The following is a 15,000-nucleotide window of genomic DNA, read 5'->3' as shown; positions in this document are numbered from 1 at the left end:
CCTGGTCACTAAACTGCCTCCCCCTGGCCAGCCGGGGCGCCTGATGGAGGGGAAAGGAACTGGTTGGAATAACGTGTTCCTTCCACGCGCTACGTCCAACCAGGGAAACTCCCCCCTGTCAGGTGTAAAGGAGCAACTTGGACACTCAGGCATGAAGGGAGCATGAGTTAAGTCCGTTGCTCTCCCCTTGTCCCCCATATATGGGGACTAGGTTGGTGGAGGGTGTGTAGAGCCCAGGATCACATTAGATGATTGACACAGGGGTGAAAAATGGGTTACAACATCGTGGGATAAAAAATATATTAAGAAGAATGCAAAAAAAAAAAAAGTAACGTTTTCCATAATTTAATTGAAAGTCACAGTCAGGGCTGGACTGGGACACCAAAATTCGGCCCGGTCATTTTCGTGCGAGTTTGGCCCAGACCGTCCCGCCCACCACAACCAGCGCGCAGATAGCAGAACCTCTACCGCCCGCTTCTGTCGAAGCACACACAAACATACAAGCCCCTAATAATAATAATAAAATAATACCACCACTTTTACACAACAACATAAATGATACAAACCAACAGACAACTAACTACACAACCCTCTGTTGCTCTCACAAGAATGATGCTGGCAAAAGGATTGCAGACAGAAGAGGGTTTATTTGTCACTCACTGATACACAGTACAGGTACAGTGGAATTATCATGATGGCAGAATGATGCCTACCTGGTGTGGTGGTTATCTGTAGTCTACCAAGATGTAGATTCTATGTTGGTGTGGTGGTTATCTGTAGTCTACCAAGATGTAGATTCTATGTTGGTGTGGTGGTTATCTGTATAGTCTACCAAGATGTAGATTCTATGTTGGTGTGGTGGTTATCTGCAGTCTACCAAGATGTAGATTATATGTTGGTGTGGTGGTTATCTGTATAGTCTACCAAGATGTAGATTCTATGTTGGTGTGGTGGTTATCTGTATAGTCTACCAAGATGTAGATTATATGTTGGTGTGGTGGTTATCTGTATAGTCTACCAAGATGTAGATTCTATGTTGGTGTGGTGGTTATCTGTATAGTCTACCAAGATGTAGATTATATGTTGGTGTGGTGGTTATCTGTAGTCTACCAAGCTGTGTAGATTCTATGTTGGTGTGGTGGTTATCTGCAGTCTACCAAGATGTATAGATTATATGTTGGTGTGGTGGTTATCTGTATAGTCTACCAAGATGTAGATTCTATGTTGGTGTGGTGGTTATCTGTATAGTCTACCAAGATGTAGATTCTATGTTGGTGTGGTGGTTATCTGTAGTCTACCAAGCTGTGTAGATTATATGTTGGTGTGGTGGTTATCTTGACTGAGACAAACTACTTTACAAGCACACACACGCTCAAATGCAATACTCTACCACGTGCGCACAACACACGCACGCACACAAATATACAACTTCACCATACACACACAAACATGCCAGACATTTTAAAACAATAATCCAGCAAAGACCTGTGTGTGTGTGTGTGTGTGTGTGTGTGTGTGTGTGTGTGTGTGTGTGTGTGTGTGTGTGTGTGTGTGTGTGTGTGTGTGTGTGTGTGTGTGTGTGTGTGTGTGTGTGTGTGTGTGTGTGTGTGTGTGTGTGTGTGTGTCGTTGGCCAGATGGACTAACCAGGTGAACAAACTCAGGCCAATCAAGGCCAAACAGCCACTTTCCCAAAATGTGCTGACCTCATCACATTTTGTCATGATGTCTATGGCCGTTTTTAGCCCAAGGAGTGTTTTTTTTTGTGCAAAACTTAATGCTTGGAATGGATTCAGAATCATGAACCCCCCCCTAGTTTGACATGTTTCACATGCTACTTAAAGCAAAAGGAAAGTTTGATATTTTTGCCTGCCATAGGATGTAAATGAGAGAGTCACAAGAACCCCCTATAAAGAAATTATACCCAATAGTGACAGCCGGTCGGCAAGTGGAATCATGAATGTATGTAGATAGACAATATGTGAATACTTCATATTTTCATGTCATATGAAAGCAGGGAACCATAGCTTCAAATTGACATATTGGTTGTTCAGTTTGACCCACCAGTTTAGGAGATATGGCTTATAGAGTATAATGTCTTGCAGAGAAACAGCGAGTTGAGAAAACAGGCTTGAAAAGGTTCACTTCTGTGGTCTCTATAACATTACACCTATAGCTACATGTTTAAGCATTTATTTCATATTTACCCGTCTTCTGTGGACTCTAACATTACACCTATAGCTACATGTTTAAGCATTTATTTCATATTTACACGTCTTCTGTGGACTCTAACATTACACCTATAGCTACATGTTTAAGCATTTATTTCATATTTACATGTCTTCTGTGGTCTCTAACATTACACCTATAGCTACATGTTTAAGCATTTATTTCATATTTACACGTCTTCTGTGGACTCTAACATTACACCTATAGCTACATGTTTAAGCATTTATTTCATATTTACACGTCTTCTGTGGTCTCTAACATTACACCTATAGCTACATGTTTAAGCATTTATTTCATATTTACACGTCTTCTGTGGACTCTAACATTACACCTATAGCTACATGTTTAAGCATTTATTTCATATTTACACGTCTTCTGTGGTCTCTAACATTACACCTATAGCTACATGTTTAAGCATTTATTTCATATTTACATGTCTTCTGTGGTCTCTAACATTACACCTATAGCTACATGTTTAAGCATTTATTTCATATTTACACGTCTTCTGTGGTCTCTAACATTACACCTATAGCTACATGTTTAAGCATTTATTTCATATTTACACGTCTTCTGTGGTCTCTAACATTACACCTAGCTACATGTTTAAGCATTTATTTCATATTTACATGTCTTCTGTGGTCTCTAACATTACACCTATAGCTACATGTTTAAGCATTTATTTCATATTTACATGTCTTCTGTGGACTCTAACATTACACCTATAGCTACATGTTTAAGCATTTATTTCATATTTACATGTCTTCTGTGGTCTCCAACATTACACCTAGCTACATGTTTAAGCATTTATTTCATATTTACATGTCTTCTGTGGTCTCCAACATTACACCTAGCTACATGTTTAAGCATTTATTTCATATTTACATGTCTTCTGTGGTCTCCAACATTACACCTAGCTACATGTTTAAGCATTTATTTCATATTTACATGTCTTCTGTGGTCTCCAACATTACACCTATAGCTACATGTTTAAGCATTTATTTCATATTTACATGTCTTCTGTGGTCTCTAACATTACACCTATAGCTACATGTTTAAGCATTTATTTCATATGTACATGTCTTCTGTGGACTCTAACATTACACCTAGCTACATGTTTAAGCATTTATTTCACATTTACATGTCGATTTCAGCTCTGACACTTATTTCAGACATGCTCTAGTATGTGAAGAGTCTGCCTGTGCTATTAACTCATTTTGGGAAGAAAAGAAAACAAGATTTTCTCCTCTGGTGAAAAGCTGTGATTTGCGCGATGGCAGGCTCTCAGTCACATATTTTAGGCCAATAAAAAATACTATATACCAAACTTCCCACCCGTCCACCTCGGCTAACGGACTATGATTGTTTCTGTGTACACCACTGTACTGGTACCTCATACATACTATAGTACTAAAACCAGCAGCACCAGTATACACCACTGTAGTGGTACCTGAGCTCATACATAGTACTAAAACTACATTTTTATTACTTGGTTAATTTGCAAGCTGGGATGTATAGTTGCTCTGGCCTCTGTCCTACTGTCCTACCGGCTACCGCCACCTACTGTCCGTTTATTATATTACACAGTGGGTGAAAAAAAACACACCCCTTAAGACTAAACCACACCCATCAGAGGTGTGGCTTCCATAGGTACTTAAGAACCTTTAAAAACCTTTAGAAACCTCTAGGTGTCAGGCCGGTACTACCGGTAGTAAGGAAGGGAACACCACTGTAGTACTAAAACCAGCAGCAATAACAACAGCAGTACAGCAGCGTAGAGATTACAGTGTTGGAGTTTATTGTACACATTACAATTTACAAAACTGTCCAGTAATATAAAAAAAGTGGTTGCTTTTAGTTTACGCCATAGAAACATTATAGAAAACATTTTGTGTCCACGTCCAAAAAAAACACTGGCAGGAATTTATAACAACAACAATAATAATAATAATAATAATAATAATACTAATAAAGGCACATGTTGCTCCCTTTAAACCCTTCACGTTATTTAAAAGAACACAAATTAATGTAATATTTATATATATAATAAAAAAAAGAACAAGAATGCATTGAATAGTTTTTAAACATGAACAAAAAAAACAAAAAACATATTGGTGTCTATTTTGGCTGATTAATGATGACACCGTCATGTTGATGTGTATGTACATTGGTTGTAGGGTCACACACACGCAGTCACGTGCGCGCACACACACACACACACACACACACAGACACACACACACACACACACGCGCGCAGAGACACACGAGTGCACATGCACACACAAGCACACACCCTTCAAAATTGAATGACAACAATATTTGCATCTTATTTTTCCCTCAGTAGACAATAATTAAAGACCCTTGAAAAAAGTTTAACATCTTCTAAATATAATAATTATATCAGACAAATCATACACAAGGTTTATACACATGAATTATGGCCAGGCACATCTTCTTCATCATCATCGTCATCATCTATACAGTGTTTGACAAAAACCTATGAATCATATCTCACAACATCTTGCTCACTAATGGACTACAGTACCCAGAATCCACCTTGACCTTTGAATGATGCTATAGGGACTTCATACAGTGAATGAACCCTTTCTGAACGGGAACCCATTTTGGTTTTTAGCATCATGTTATGCTTTAGCTATTGAAAAATAGCAGATCTACAAGCTCGTAGCGCGCCACCGAGTGGCGCGCTACGAGCTTGTAGGTCTGCTATTTTTGAAAAAATCGAAGAACGACTGACATTTTTAGAATCTGATCTCACGTCAGAATGGGTTATAATCAGACCAGTGTGTGTCCGGTGGAAACCTCGTATGAATCTGATCTCAGGTCAGAATGGGTTAATACACCCGCAAAGCACCGGGGGAGGATTCGTATAGAAATGCTTCCATGGCTGATTTATTTCCCCAGATTGTGTTTTTGGTGGAGAAAAACAAAAAGAAACGGAAGGTCGCGGATACGATGTTTTTTGTCGCGAGGCTATAACGGTTTGGAACCGCGTCAAACTAAACGTACAGTTCGCCTAGTCGACTGCCATACTGTACATTCCAGAAAGGTTGAGAAAGTTCTGGAAAGAGTGACGGAGCTGTGATTGTAATGAGTCATCTGACACCAGATATACAGCCAAAAGAGTGACGGAGCTGTGATTCTAATGAGTCATCTGACACCAGATATACAGCCAAACGTCTCACCCTGTTTCCCTGCATGGGAATCTGATAGAAAAGCAATAAGGAGCAGCTGTCAATCTATTTTATTTTTTTATATATAATTTTTCACACGATTTTGTAACCCATTTTTCACCCCTGTGTCAATCATCTAATGTGATCCTGGGCTCTACACACCCTCCACCAACCTAGTCCCCATATATGGGGGACAAGGGGAGACCAACCTAGTCCCCATATATGGGGGACAAGGGGAGACCAACCTAGTCCCCATATATGGGGGACAAGGGGAGACCAACCTAGTCCCCATATATGGGGGACAAGGGGAGACCAACCTAGTCCCCATATATGGGGGACAAGGGGAGACCAACCTAGTCCCCATATATGGGGGACAAGGGGAGACCAACCTAGTCCCCATATATGGGGGACAAGGGGAGAGCAACGGTCCAAGTTGCTCCTTTACACCTGACAGGGTTTGATAGATACAGAAGACACTGCAGAGCTCTGTTGTTACCTAACAAGATATACTGTCGATAAGCGCCAGACAGCCGTCTCATAATGCCAATGTGAATAATACGGTTATTTCATCGTAGTGACTTGAGTGGACACTGTGTATGTGTGTGTGGGGGGGGGGGGGTCCCTAGTCCCTAGTCCCTAGTCCCTAGTCCCTTGTCCCTAGTCCCTAGTCCCTAGTCCCTAGACCCTAGACCCTAGACCCTAGTCCCTAGTCCCTAGTCCCTTGTCCCTAGTCCCTAGTCCCTAGTCCCTTGTCCCTAGTCCCTAGTCCCTAGTCCCTAGTCCCTAGACCCTAGACCCTAGTCCCTAGTCCCTAGTCCCTTGTCCCTAGTCCCTAGTCCCTAGACCCTAGACCCTAGTCCCTAGTCCCTTGTCCCTAGTCCCTAGACCCTAGACCCTAGTCCCTAGTCCCTTGTCCCTAGTCCCTAGTCCCTAGTCCCTAGACCCTAGACCATAGTCCCTAGTCCCTAGTCCCTAGACCCTAGTCCCTAGTCCCTTGATGGTCCGAGACCGAATCAAGACGGAGTCTCAATGACATGTGACCTCGAGGTCACATGTCATTTTGATCATGATCTTGTGTAACTTGATAATATTTTAAAAATAAATGGCAGGCTAGATAGATACTGTAGATACAAACATAATGTTTTGATACAACAGAGGCCTGTAAGCTACTACTGTATGTCCAGCTGTATTTTTAACGTCCACACGTTGTCTCAGTTAAACTGACCGCATCACCGCTGCACTGTGACCCCCCCCACACCCACACACACACACACACACACACACACACACACACACACACACACACACACACACACACACACACACACACACACACACACACACACACACACACACACACACACAATACAGAATGTCCTCACAAAGGTGACCATTTATCACATCTCTTTTCACAACATCTTTTGTTAGAAGTCCACCTGCACAGCTGGTAGAATCATCAACGGCTTTCTCAATCACACCGCCTCTATCTTTCAATGTCTCTCTCTCTCTCTCTCTCTCTCTCTCTCTCTCTCTCTCTCTCTCTCTCTCTCTCTCTATGGTTGTTTCCCAGGCCGGGGCTTAAACAGGAAGTGAACACAATGGAGTGATAACGCAGGCAGGAAGGGGCGGTCCTAAAAACAAATCTCCCCTCCCAGATGGACAGGAAGTTGACTCCAGTGTTTTGTTTGGTCTAGTGATTAGAGAGGGAGAGAGAGAGAGAGAGGAGGGGGAGAGAGAGAGAGAGAGAGAGAGAGAGGAGGGGGAGGGGGGGGGGGGGTCCCAAGTCGAGATCTGAGCGAGAAATGGATGAAAAAAAAAGGAGTGACCGAATGGACTTGGAAAAGGGGGGGGGGGGATTGGGGGTATGAGGGGGGGGGGGGGGGTCACTCGGTATTCTGACAGGAAGGGTCTGCGAGGGCTTCCACCTATTGTGCGAAGCCGAGCTGATCGAGGGTCCGAGCGGCTCCGGAACCACCGCCGAAATTCCAAAAACCAAAACACACAATCAACAGGAGAAATATACGCAAACAAAGGGTTTCTCCAAAACTCCAAAACATTAAATACAACATTTTAAAAGACACAGTCATCATAATGATGATGATGACAGTGTGTGTGTGTGTGTGTGTGTGTGTGTGTGTGTGTGTGTGTGTGTGTGTGTGTGTGTGTTTGGAGATTAGCGGCAGGTATGAACCGTGGGATGTCAACACAGAACAATGAAACTTAAACGCTGTATCAAAGGATGTATCTATTTAGATTAATCTTATCTGCAGAGTTTATGAATCAATCGTAAATTAAACTAAGGAACCGTCAGATATTTGCGATGATTAGAGATGATCCACTTGAACCCCATGAGCACCCACTAGTTTTGGGAGAACATTAACCAACAAATAGCTAATGGCGTTGCGATGCGTTGTGATCTTGTAGCTCTGCCATTTTTGGCACAGATTGTATAAATCGGTGGTTCCCGAACGTCTTAGCTCAATACCCCAAAAGACAGATTATAGACGTTTTGCCCGTGACCCAAACTATAGTGAAAATCTACAAGCTTTTAGATCTGCTATATTCTTTCTAATAATATATGGGATGCCGTTGATTTTTCTTTCATTTTGTTTCGCGGGGGAATGTTTTTGGAAAACGTTTTGAAATGTATAGCCGAGGGACCCCCCCAAATGTATAGGGGAGGGACCCCCCAAATGTATAGGGGAGGGACCCCCCAAATGTATAGGGGAGGGACCCCCCAAATGTATAGACGAGGGACCCCCCCGGGAGGGACCCCCCAAATGTATAGGGGAGGGACCCCCCAAATGTATAGACGAGGGACCCCCCAAATGTATAGGGGAGTGACCCCCCCCGGGAGGGACCCCCCAAAAGACCCTCCTCCTGACCCAGTGTTTTGGTAAGCAGTGCTATGAACGTGCTGTCCACTCCAGACAGTGGTATATAGTTTAAGACTGTATCAGTGCTGTCCACTCCAGACAGTGGTATATAGTTTAAGACTGTATCAGTGCTGTCCACTCCAGACAGTGGTATATAGTTTAAGACTGTATCAGTGCTGTCCACTCCAGACAGTGCTATAAAAGTGTCATCCAGTCCAGACCACTGTGTGACCCTATACAGTAGCCCAGAGGAGGGTAGTATAAAAGTGGCCTCCAGTCCAGTCAGTGGTATAAACATGTCGTCCAGATACTGTGCGCTGACCCTACAGTAGCTCAGAGGATGCGGAGGTTAAAGTTGTTCAGTGCCACCTCTGCGTCGCGAGGGACTCTGCTTCGTGCCAGCAGCCCTGACTCAGAGAGAGGAAGAGCGTCCGCATCTCTCTCTCTCTCTCTCTCTCTCTCTCTCGATGTTTCCTGACCGTGTCCAATGACCCTGTCTCTAGTGGACCTCTGAGAATACAGTATTGTTGTACTCTTTCATCTGCACAATAAACCCAAACCAACCGTGAGAGGACGGTCCAATAAAAACCTCCAGTACAATAACCCACCACCATGGGGACCTAAAGCCTGGGAACACATGCAGTGCTCAGTCAGTGCCCCCTTTTATTCCACCAAAAATAACTTTGGTTCTCCCTCAAGGACCAGCGGGCCCCCAGCTAAATTATAGTTTCGAACCAAACGGACCCTTATGGGCAGGGTCCCAGAGATAGACCCTTATGGGCAGGGTCCCAGGGTCCCAGAGATAGACCCTTATGGGCAGGGTCCCAGAGATAGACCCTTATTGGCAGGGTCCCAGAGATAGACCCTTATGGGCAGGGTCCCAGGGTCCCAGAGATAGACCCTTATGGGCAGGGTCCCAGAGATAGACCCTTATGGGCAGGGTCCCAGGGTCTCAGAGATAGACTCTTATGGGCAGGGTCCCAGAGATAGACCCTTATGGGCAGGGTCCCAGAGATAGACCCTTATGGGCAGGGTCCCAGGGTCCCAGAGATAGACCCTTATGGGCAGGGTCCCAGGGTCTCAGAGATAGACCCTTATGGGCAGGGTCCCAGGGTCCCAGAGATAGACCCTTATGGGCAGGGTCCCAGGGTCCCAGAGATTTACCCTTATGGGCATGGTCCCAGAGATAGACCCTTATGGGCAGGGTCCCAGAGATAGACCCTTATGGGCAGGGTCCCAGGGTCCCAGAGATAGACCCTTATGGGCAGGGTCCCAGAGATAGACCCTTATGGGCAGGGTCCCAGAGATAGAAATGCCATTAAATGGGGGTACAGTATGTAGACTAATTAATGTCAAACTGGGGGTCCTTGAAATTATAACGGGTTGAGAATCACTGCTAGAGCCGTGAAAATCTTCTCTTATGGGGGTCCCTGGTATATCTCTTCAAATGGGGGTCCGCGGGCTGATTCGTGTCAATTTGGGGGTCCTTGACATGAACAAGTTTGGGAACCAGTGATCTGGAACGTTCTAGATTCTTGGAACCTTCTCGGTGCTTTCACGGAACAGGAACAGAGACGTTCCGGCTTGCGTTTGTTTACATCATCGGTTTTAAGCAAAAAAAGTAACATTTTGTTACTATTTCAAATAAGCAACATTTTTCATGAATTCCAAAAGTTGTCCTCTTAAGGTAATAAAACAAATGTTTAGAAAGTAGTGAAAATAGACGAGCTACAAAGCTCACAAAGCGACGGCACCATTGTTTACATCGCTTCTGCAACTTAGTAATATTAGTAGTAGTAGCGGCGACAAAGTACAACCACTCCAAGGAACAGCGATGTCCGTGTTAAGGGCTACACACACACACTGCGTCTGCGAACGCCGCACGTCAAAACAGCCGCCTCCGTTATTACCTATATCGCACACCGGCGGCGTCCGACGCGCGTTCACGCCTCGCCTGACGCTCCGATACGCCACCGTTCTATTTTCCAGAACGTTGCCGTGTGCCGCGTCGCTGCGCACCCGGTGTGTGATGGGCTTTAACCCATTCTGACCTGAGATCAGATTCATACGAGGTTTCCACAGGACACACACTGGTCTGATTAACCCATTCTGACCTGAGATCAGATTCTAAAAATGTCAGTCGTTCTTCGATTTTTCAAAAATAGCAGACCTACAAGCTCGTAGCGCGCCACTCGGTGGCGCGCTATGAGCTTGTAGATCTGCTATTTTTCAATAGCTAAAGCATAACATGATGCTAACACCAAAACGGGTTCCCGGTCAGAATGGGTTAAACTACCTATGTGTCCGCCTATGTGACGTTAATGAGCACCAGTATATGACTATTAGCACCAGTAGGGGCGCTGTTGTGCCAGAAACAGAGAGAGAGAGGTAGTGCTGCACTGTTGCCTGCTAATGAGAGAGAGCGAGAGGGGGGGGGGGGGGGCAGTTGCACCACTCAGTTCACACCGCGGTTGTGATGTTTTGCTATATTGTCTGTCTGTCTGACTGTCTGTCTGTCTGTCTGTCTGACTGACTGACTGTCTGACTGTCTGTCTGACTGACTGACTGTTTACTGCATTACTAACTGATTCACTGTGTTGTCTTGCCTGCCTGCCTGTGTCTGTCGGTCTGTGTACGTCCGTGTGGTCGCCTATGTGTCTGTGTGACTCACATCCATGATGACAGACACCTGGTTTATATCTACTGGTACGATTCACACCACAGAGAGAGAGAGAGAGAGAGAGCTGGAACAATGCATCATGTCGGTTTTGTACGTACGTGTAAAGTCCTGACCACACCAAAGGGTGGGGGGACGGTTTTAGCGTTGTCCCAGCGGTGTGGTCTGTCCTGTTTTGCACGTTGGACTCAACGTTGATTCAAACGGCCCAAACCACACCAAAGGTTCACCGTGCAACTCCTCACAGCCGTCCGGACCCTTTGGTGTGGTTAGGGGCTTAAGAGAACCCTTCTCACAGCCGTCCGGACCCTTTGGTGTGGTTAGGGGCTTAACCCATTCTGACCGGGAACCCGTTTTGGTGTCAGCATCATGTTATGCTTTAGCTATTGAAAAATAGCAGATCTACAAGCTCATAGCGCGCCACCGAGTGGCGCGCTACGAGCTTGTAGGTCTGCTATTTTTTTGAAAAACGACTGACATTTTTAGAATCTGATCTCAGGTCAGAATGGGTTAATCAGACCAGTGTGTGTCCAGTGGAAACCTCGTATGAATCTGATCTCAGGTCAGAATGGGTTAAGAGAACCCTTCTCCGACTACAGTGCTACTTTCTCCTCACTCTCACGTTTTAACACTTTTACGTTGCTTTTTATATAACGTATAAATATTTGCATATGCAGGCCTTCGATATACCGTGACCAACGTGTAGGAAAAGAACCACACGTTGGGTTGTTTTAGGTTGAGGATATTTAGAAGCACGATGATAATACACTGGACATTACCCTGAAGTTGGTGTTTATAAAAACATACATTGTCTCGTGTTTAAACTCTCCCAGATTGACTCGCACGCCCCAGACCGTGAAACCAAATGAAGACCAAACCAAATAAATAGAGTTGGTATTTAAATCGAATTAGCCTTGTACTGTTGGGGGCATTTCAGGACAGTTTTGTGTTCACACAATGATGAAGATTTATTTATCAATTTAAAAATAAAATGAAGATACAGGGAGCAGCCTGTCCCATATAAGGCCTCGATCATTCAAAAAAGTGCAAATTATATATTGACAATACTGACACGGGAAAAAAACCCAAAGCTCCATGTGTTGAAAATGCAACAGTGGTCGCGGCAAAAGTGTTAAGATACAGGAATTGAAGTTAGAAATATTATGTGCTCTAAACAAACATCAACGTCCTAGACTTGGCTGGCAAACGATTTACGTCATAACTGGCTGCCATGATGATGTCATCTTCAAAAGCCGTGTTTTAGAGGCGGGGTCAGCCAGCGCTCCTCAAGAACAAAGAGAGGGTCTAGAGGGGCGTGGCCCAGCCTGTGTGGTTTCTGGTCTAGAGGGGCGTGGTCTAGAGGGGCGTGGTCTAGAGGGGCGTGGCCCAGCCTGTGTGGTTTCTGGTCTAGAGGGGCGTGGCCCAGCCTGTGTGGTTTCTGGTCTAGAGGGGCGTGGTCTAGAGGGGTGTGGCCCAGCCTGTGTGGTTTCTGGTCTAGAGGGGTGTGGCCCAGCCTGTGTGGTTTCTGGTCTAGAGGGGCGTGGTCTAGAGGGGCGTGGCCCAGCCTGTGTGGTTTCTGGTCTAGAGGGGCGTGGTCTAGAGGGGCGTGGCCCAGCCTGTGTGGTTTCTGGTCTAGAGGGGCGTGGTCTAGAGGGGCGTGGCCCAGCCTGTGTGGTTTCTGGTCTAGAGGGGCGTGGTCTAGAGGGGCGTGGCCCAGCCTGTGTGGTTTCTGGTCTAGAGGGGCGTGGTCTAGAGGGGCGTGGTCTAGAGGGGCGTGGTCTAGAGGGGCGTGGCCTCAGTAAGGGGAGTACTGCTCGTCGTCCTCCTCCTCCGCCCCGTACATCTGGGCCAGGGTCCTGAAGCGCGGCCCCCAGTCCTGGAGGAAGTCGTAGTCCTGGTTGGAGGCCGTGGAGGCGGACGAGGAGCCGCCCAGCGAGCTGAGCGTCCCGGCCAGGGACTCAGCGGGGCCCTCGTAGCCGTAGATGTGCAGCGTGTCGTACGGGACGCCGCTGTCGCGGTCGCGGTCCGCCTCGTCCTTCTTGGTCTCGATCATGGCGGCCATGTCGCCGCCGGGCGGCGGGAGCAGCAGCGGGAGCAGCGAGGAGGAGGAGGGGGGGTGGGGCTTCTGCACCATGGCGTAGAGGGCGGGGTGGTGGGGGGGAGGGGGCAGGTCGTGGCACAGCATGGAGCCGTCGTGGCGGGCCGACGTCAGGATGGACACGTCATAGCTGCGGGGCGAGAGAGAGAGAGAGAGAGACGTATTCATTATGTTATTCCCAGGTCCGTATATAGACGTACCTCGCCACTAGGGGGCGATACCACTCGCCCAACATACCCGTTGGTGTCCATCTCTCCTCCTCCCTCCTCGTCGTACGAGACCAGCTGCTCATGGATGTCACCGCTGTTCTTCATGCTGGCCAGGTTCTCCTTCTGGTAGCGACGCCTCATCACCACCAGGATCACTATGACTGAGAGGAGAGAAGATATCTGGGTCACTATGACTGAGAGGAGAGAAGATATCTGGGTCACTATCACTGAGAGGAGATATCTGGGTCACTATCACTGAGAGAAGATATCTGGGTCACTATCACTGAGAGAATATATCTGGGTCACTATCACTGAGAGAAGATATCTGGGTCACTATGACTGAGAGAAGATATCTGGGTCACTATGACTGAGAGGAGAGAAGATATCTGGGTCACTATGACTGAGGAGAGAAGATATCTGGGTCACTATGACTGAGAGGAGAGAAGATATCTGGGTCACTATGACTGAGAGGAGAGAAGATATCTGGGTCACTATGACTGAGAGGAGAGAAGATATCTGGGTCACTATGACTGAGAGGAGAGAAGATATCTGGGTCACTATGACTGAGAGAAGATATCTGGGTCACTATGACTGAGAGGAGATATCTGGGTCACTATGACTGAGAGGAGAAGATATCTGGGTCACTATGACTGAGAGGAGAAGATATCTGGGTCACTATGACTGAGAGGAGAAGATATCTGGGTCACTATGACTGAGAGGAGAAGATATCTGGGTCACTATGACTGAGAGGAGAAGATATCTGGGTCACTATGACTGAGAGGAGATATCTGGGTCACTATGACTGAGAGGAGAAGATATCTGGGTCACTATGACTGAGAGGAGAATATATCTGGATCACTATGACTGAGAGGAGAGAAGATATCTGGGTCACTATGACTGAGAGGAGAAGATATCTGGGTCACTATGACTGAGAGGAGAATATATCTGGATCACTATGACTGAGAGGAGAGAAGATATCTGGGTCACTATGACTGAGAGGAGAATATATCTGGATCACTATGACTGAGAGGAGAGAAGATATCTGGGTCACTATGACTGAGAGGAGAATATATCTGGGTCACTATGACTGAGAGGAGAAGATATCTGGATCACTATGACTGAGAGGAGAGAAGATATCTGGGTCACTATGACTGAGAGGAGAATATATCTGGATCACTATGACTGAGAGGAGAGAAGATATCTGGATCACTATGACTGAGAGGAGAGAGGATATCTGGGTCACTATGACTGAGAGGAGAATATATCTGTGTCACTATGACTGAGAGGAGAATATATCTGGATCACTATGACTGAGAGGAGAGAAGATATCTGGGTCACTATGACTGAGAGGAGAATATATCTGGATCACTATGACTGAGAGGAGAGAAGATATCTGGGTCACTATGACTGAGAGGAGAATATATCTGGGTCACTATGACTGAGAGGAGAAGATATCTGGATCACTATGACTGAGAGGAGAGAAGATATCTGGATCACTATGACTGAGAGGAGAGAAGATATCTGGGTCACTATGACTGAGAGGAGAGAAGATATCTGGATCACTATGACTGAGGAGAAGATTTCTGGGTCACTCTGACTGTTTATGTTGTACTATTACTACAAAACAATCTAAAATAAAGGGATTTAAGATCATTAAAGCTGGGCTGTTCCCGCCTGGGTCCAATGCATTTCTGCCTATACTTCCGGTCCAGGACTTGTCCCC

At 45.9% G+C, this 15,000-nt stretch overlaps 2 protein-coding genes across 2 annotated transcripts in view; one reads left to right on the top strand and one right to left on the bottom strand.

The window, feature by feature from the left end:
• The window catches only part of LOC308328702 (lysosomal cholesterol signaling protein-like), a 125,291-nt gene that overhangs the window by 64,733 nt on the left and 45,558 nt on the right, over positions 1 to 15,000 (top strand). The window lies entirely within an intron of this gene.
• Positions 11,441 to 15,000, bottom strand: part of cdh5 (cadherin 5) — a gene marked incomplete at its 5' end in the record, with an annotated part of 28,132 nt that continues 24,572 nt past the window's right edge. Inside the window, 2 exons of the mRNA XM_080782017.1 lie at positions 11,441 to 13,198; positions 13,306 to 13,438. Of these exons, the coding sequence (XP_080638143.1) occupies positions 12,766 to 13,198; positions 13,306 to 13,438 (566 nt within the window). The 3' untranslated portion in view covers positions 11,441 to 12,765. The remainder of the gene's footprint in view (positions 13,199 to 13,305; positions 13,439 to 15,000) is intronic.

The sequence above is a fragment of the Protomyctophum bolini genome (assembly GCF_963924005.1).
Source record: "Protomyctophum bolini genome assembly, chromosome: 14".
Taxonomy (NCBI): domain Eukaryota; kingdom Metazoa; phylum Chordata; class Actinopteri; order Myctophiformes; family Myctophidae; genus Protomyctophum; species Protomyctophum bolini.
This window is presented reverse-complemented; position numbering and strand designations above follow the sequence as displayed.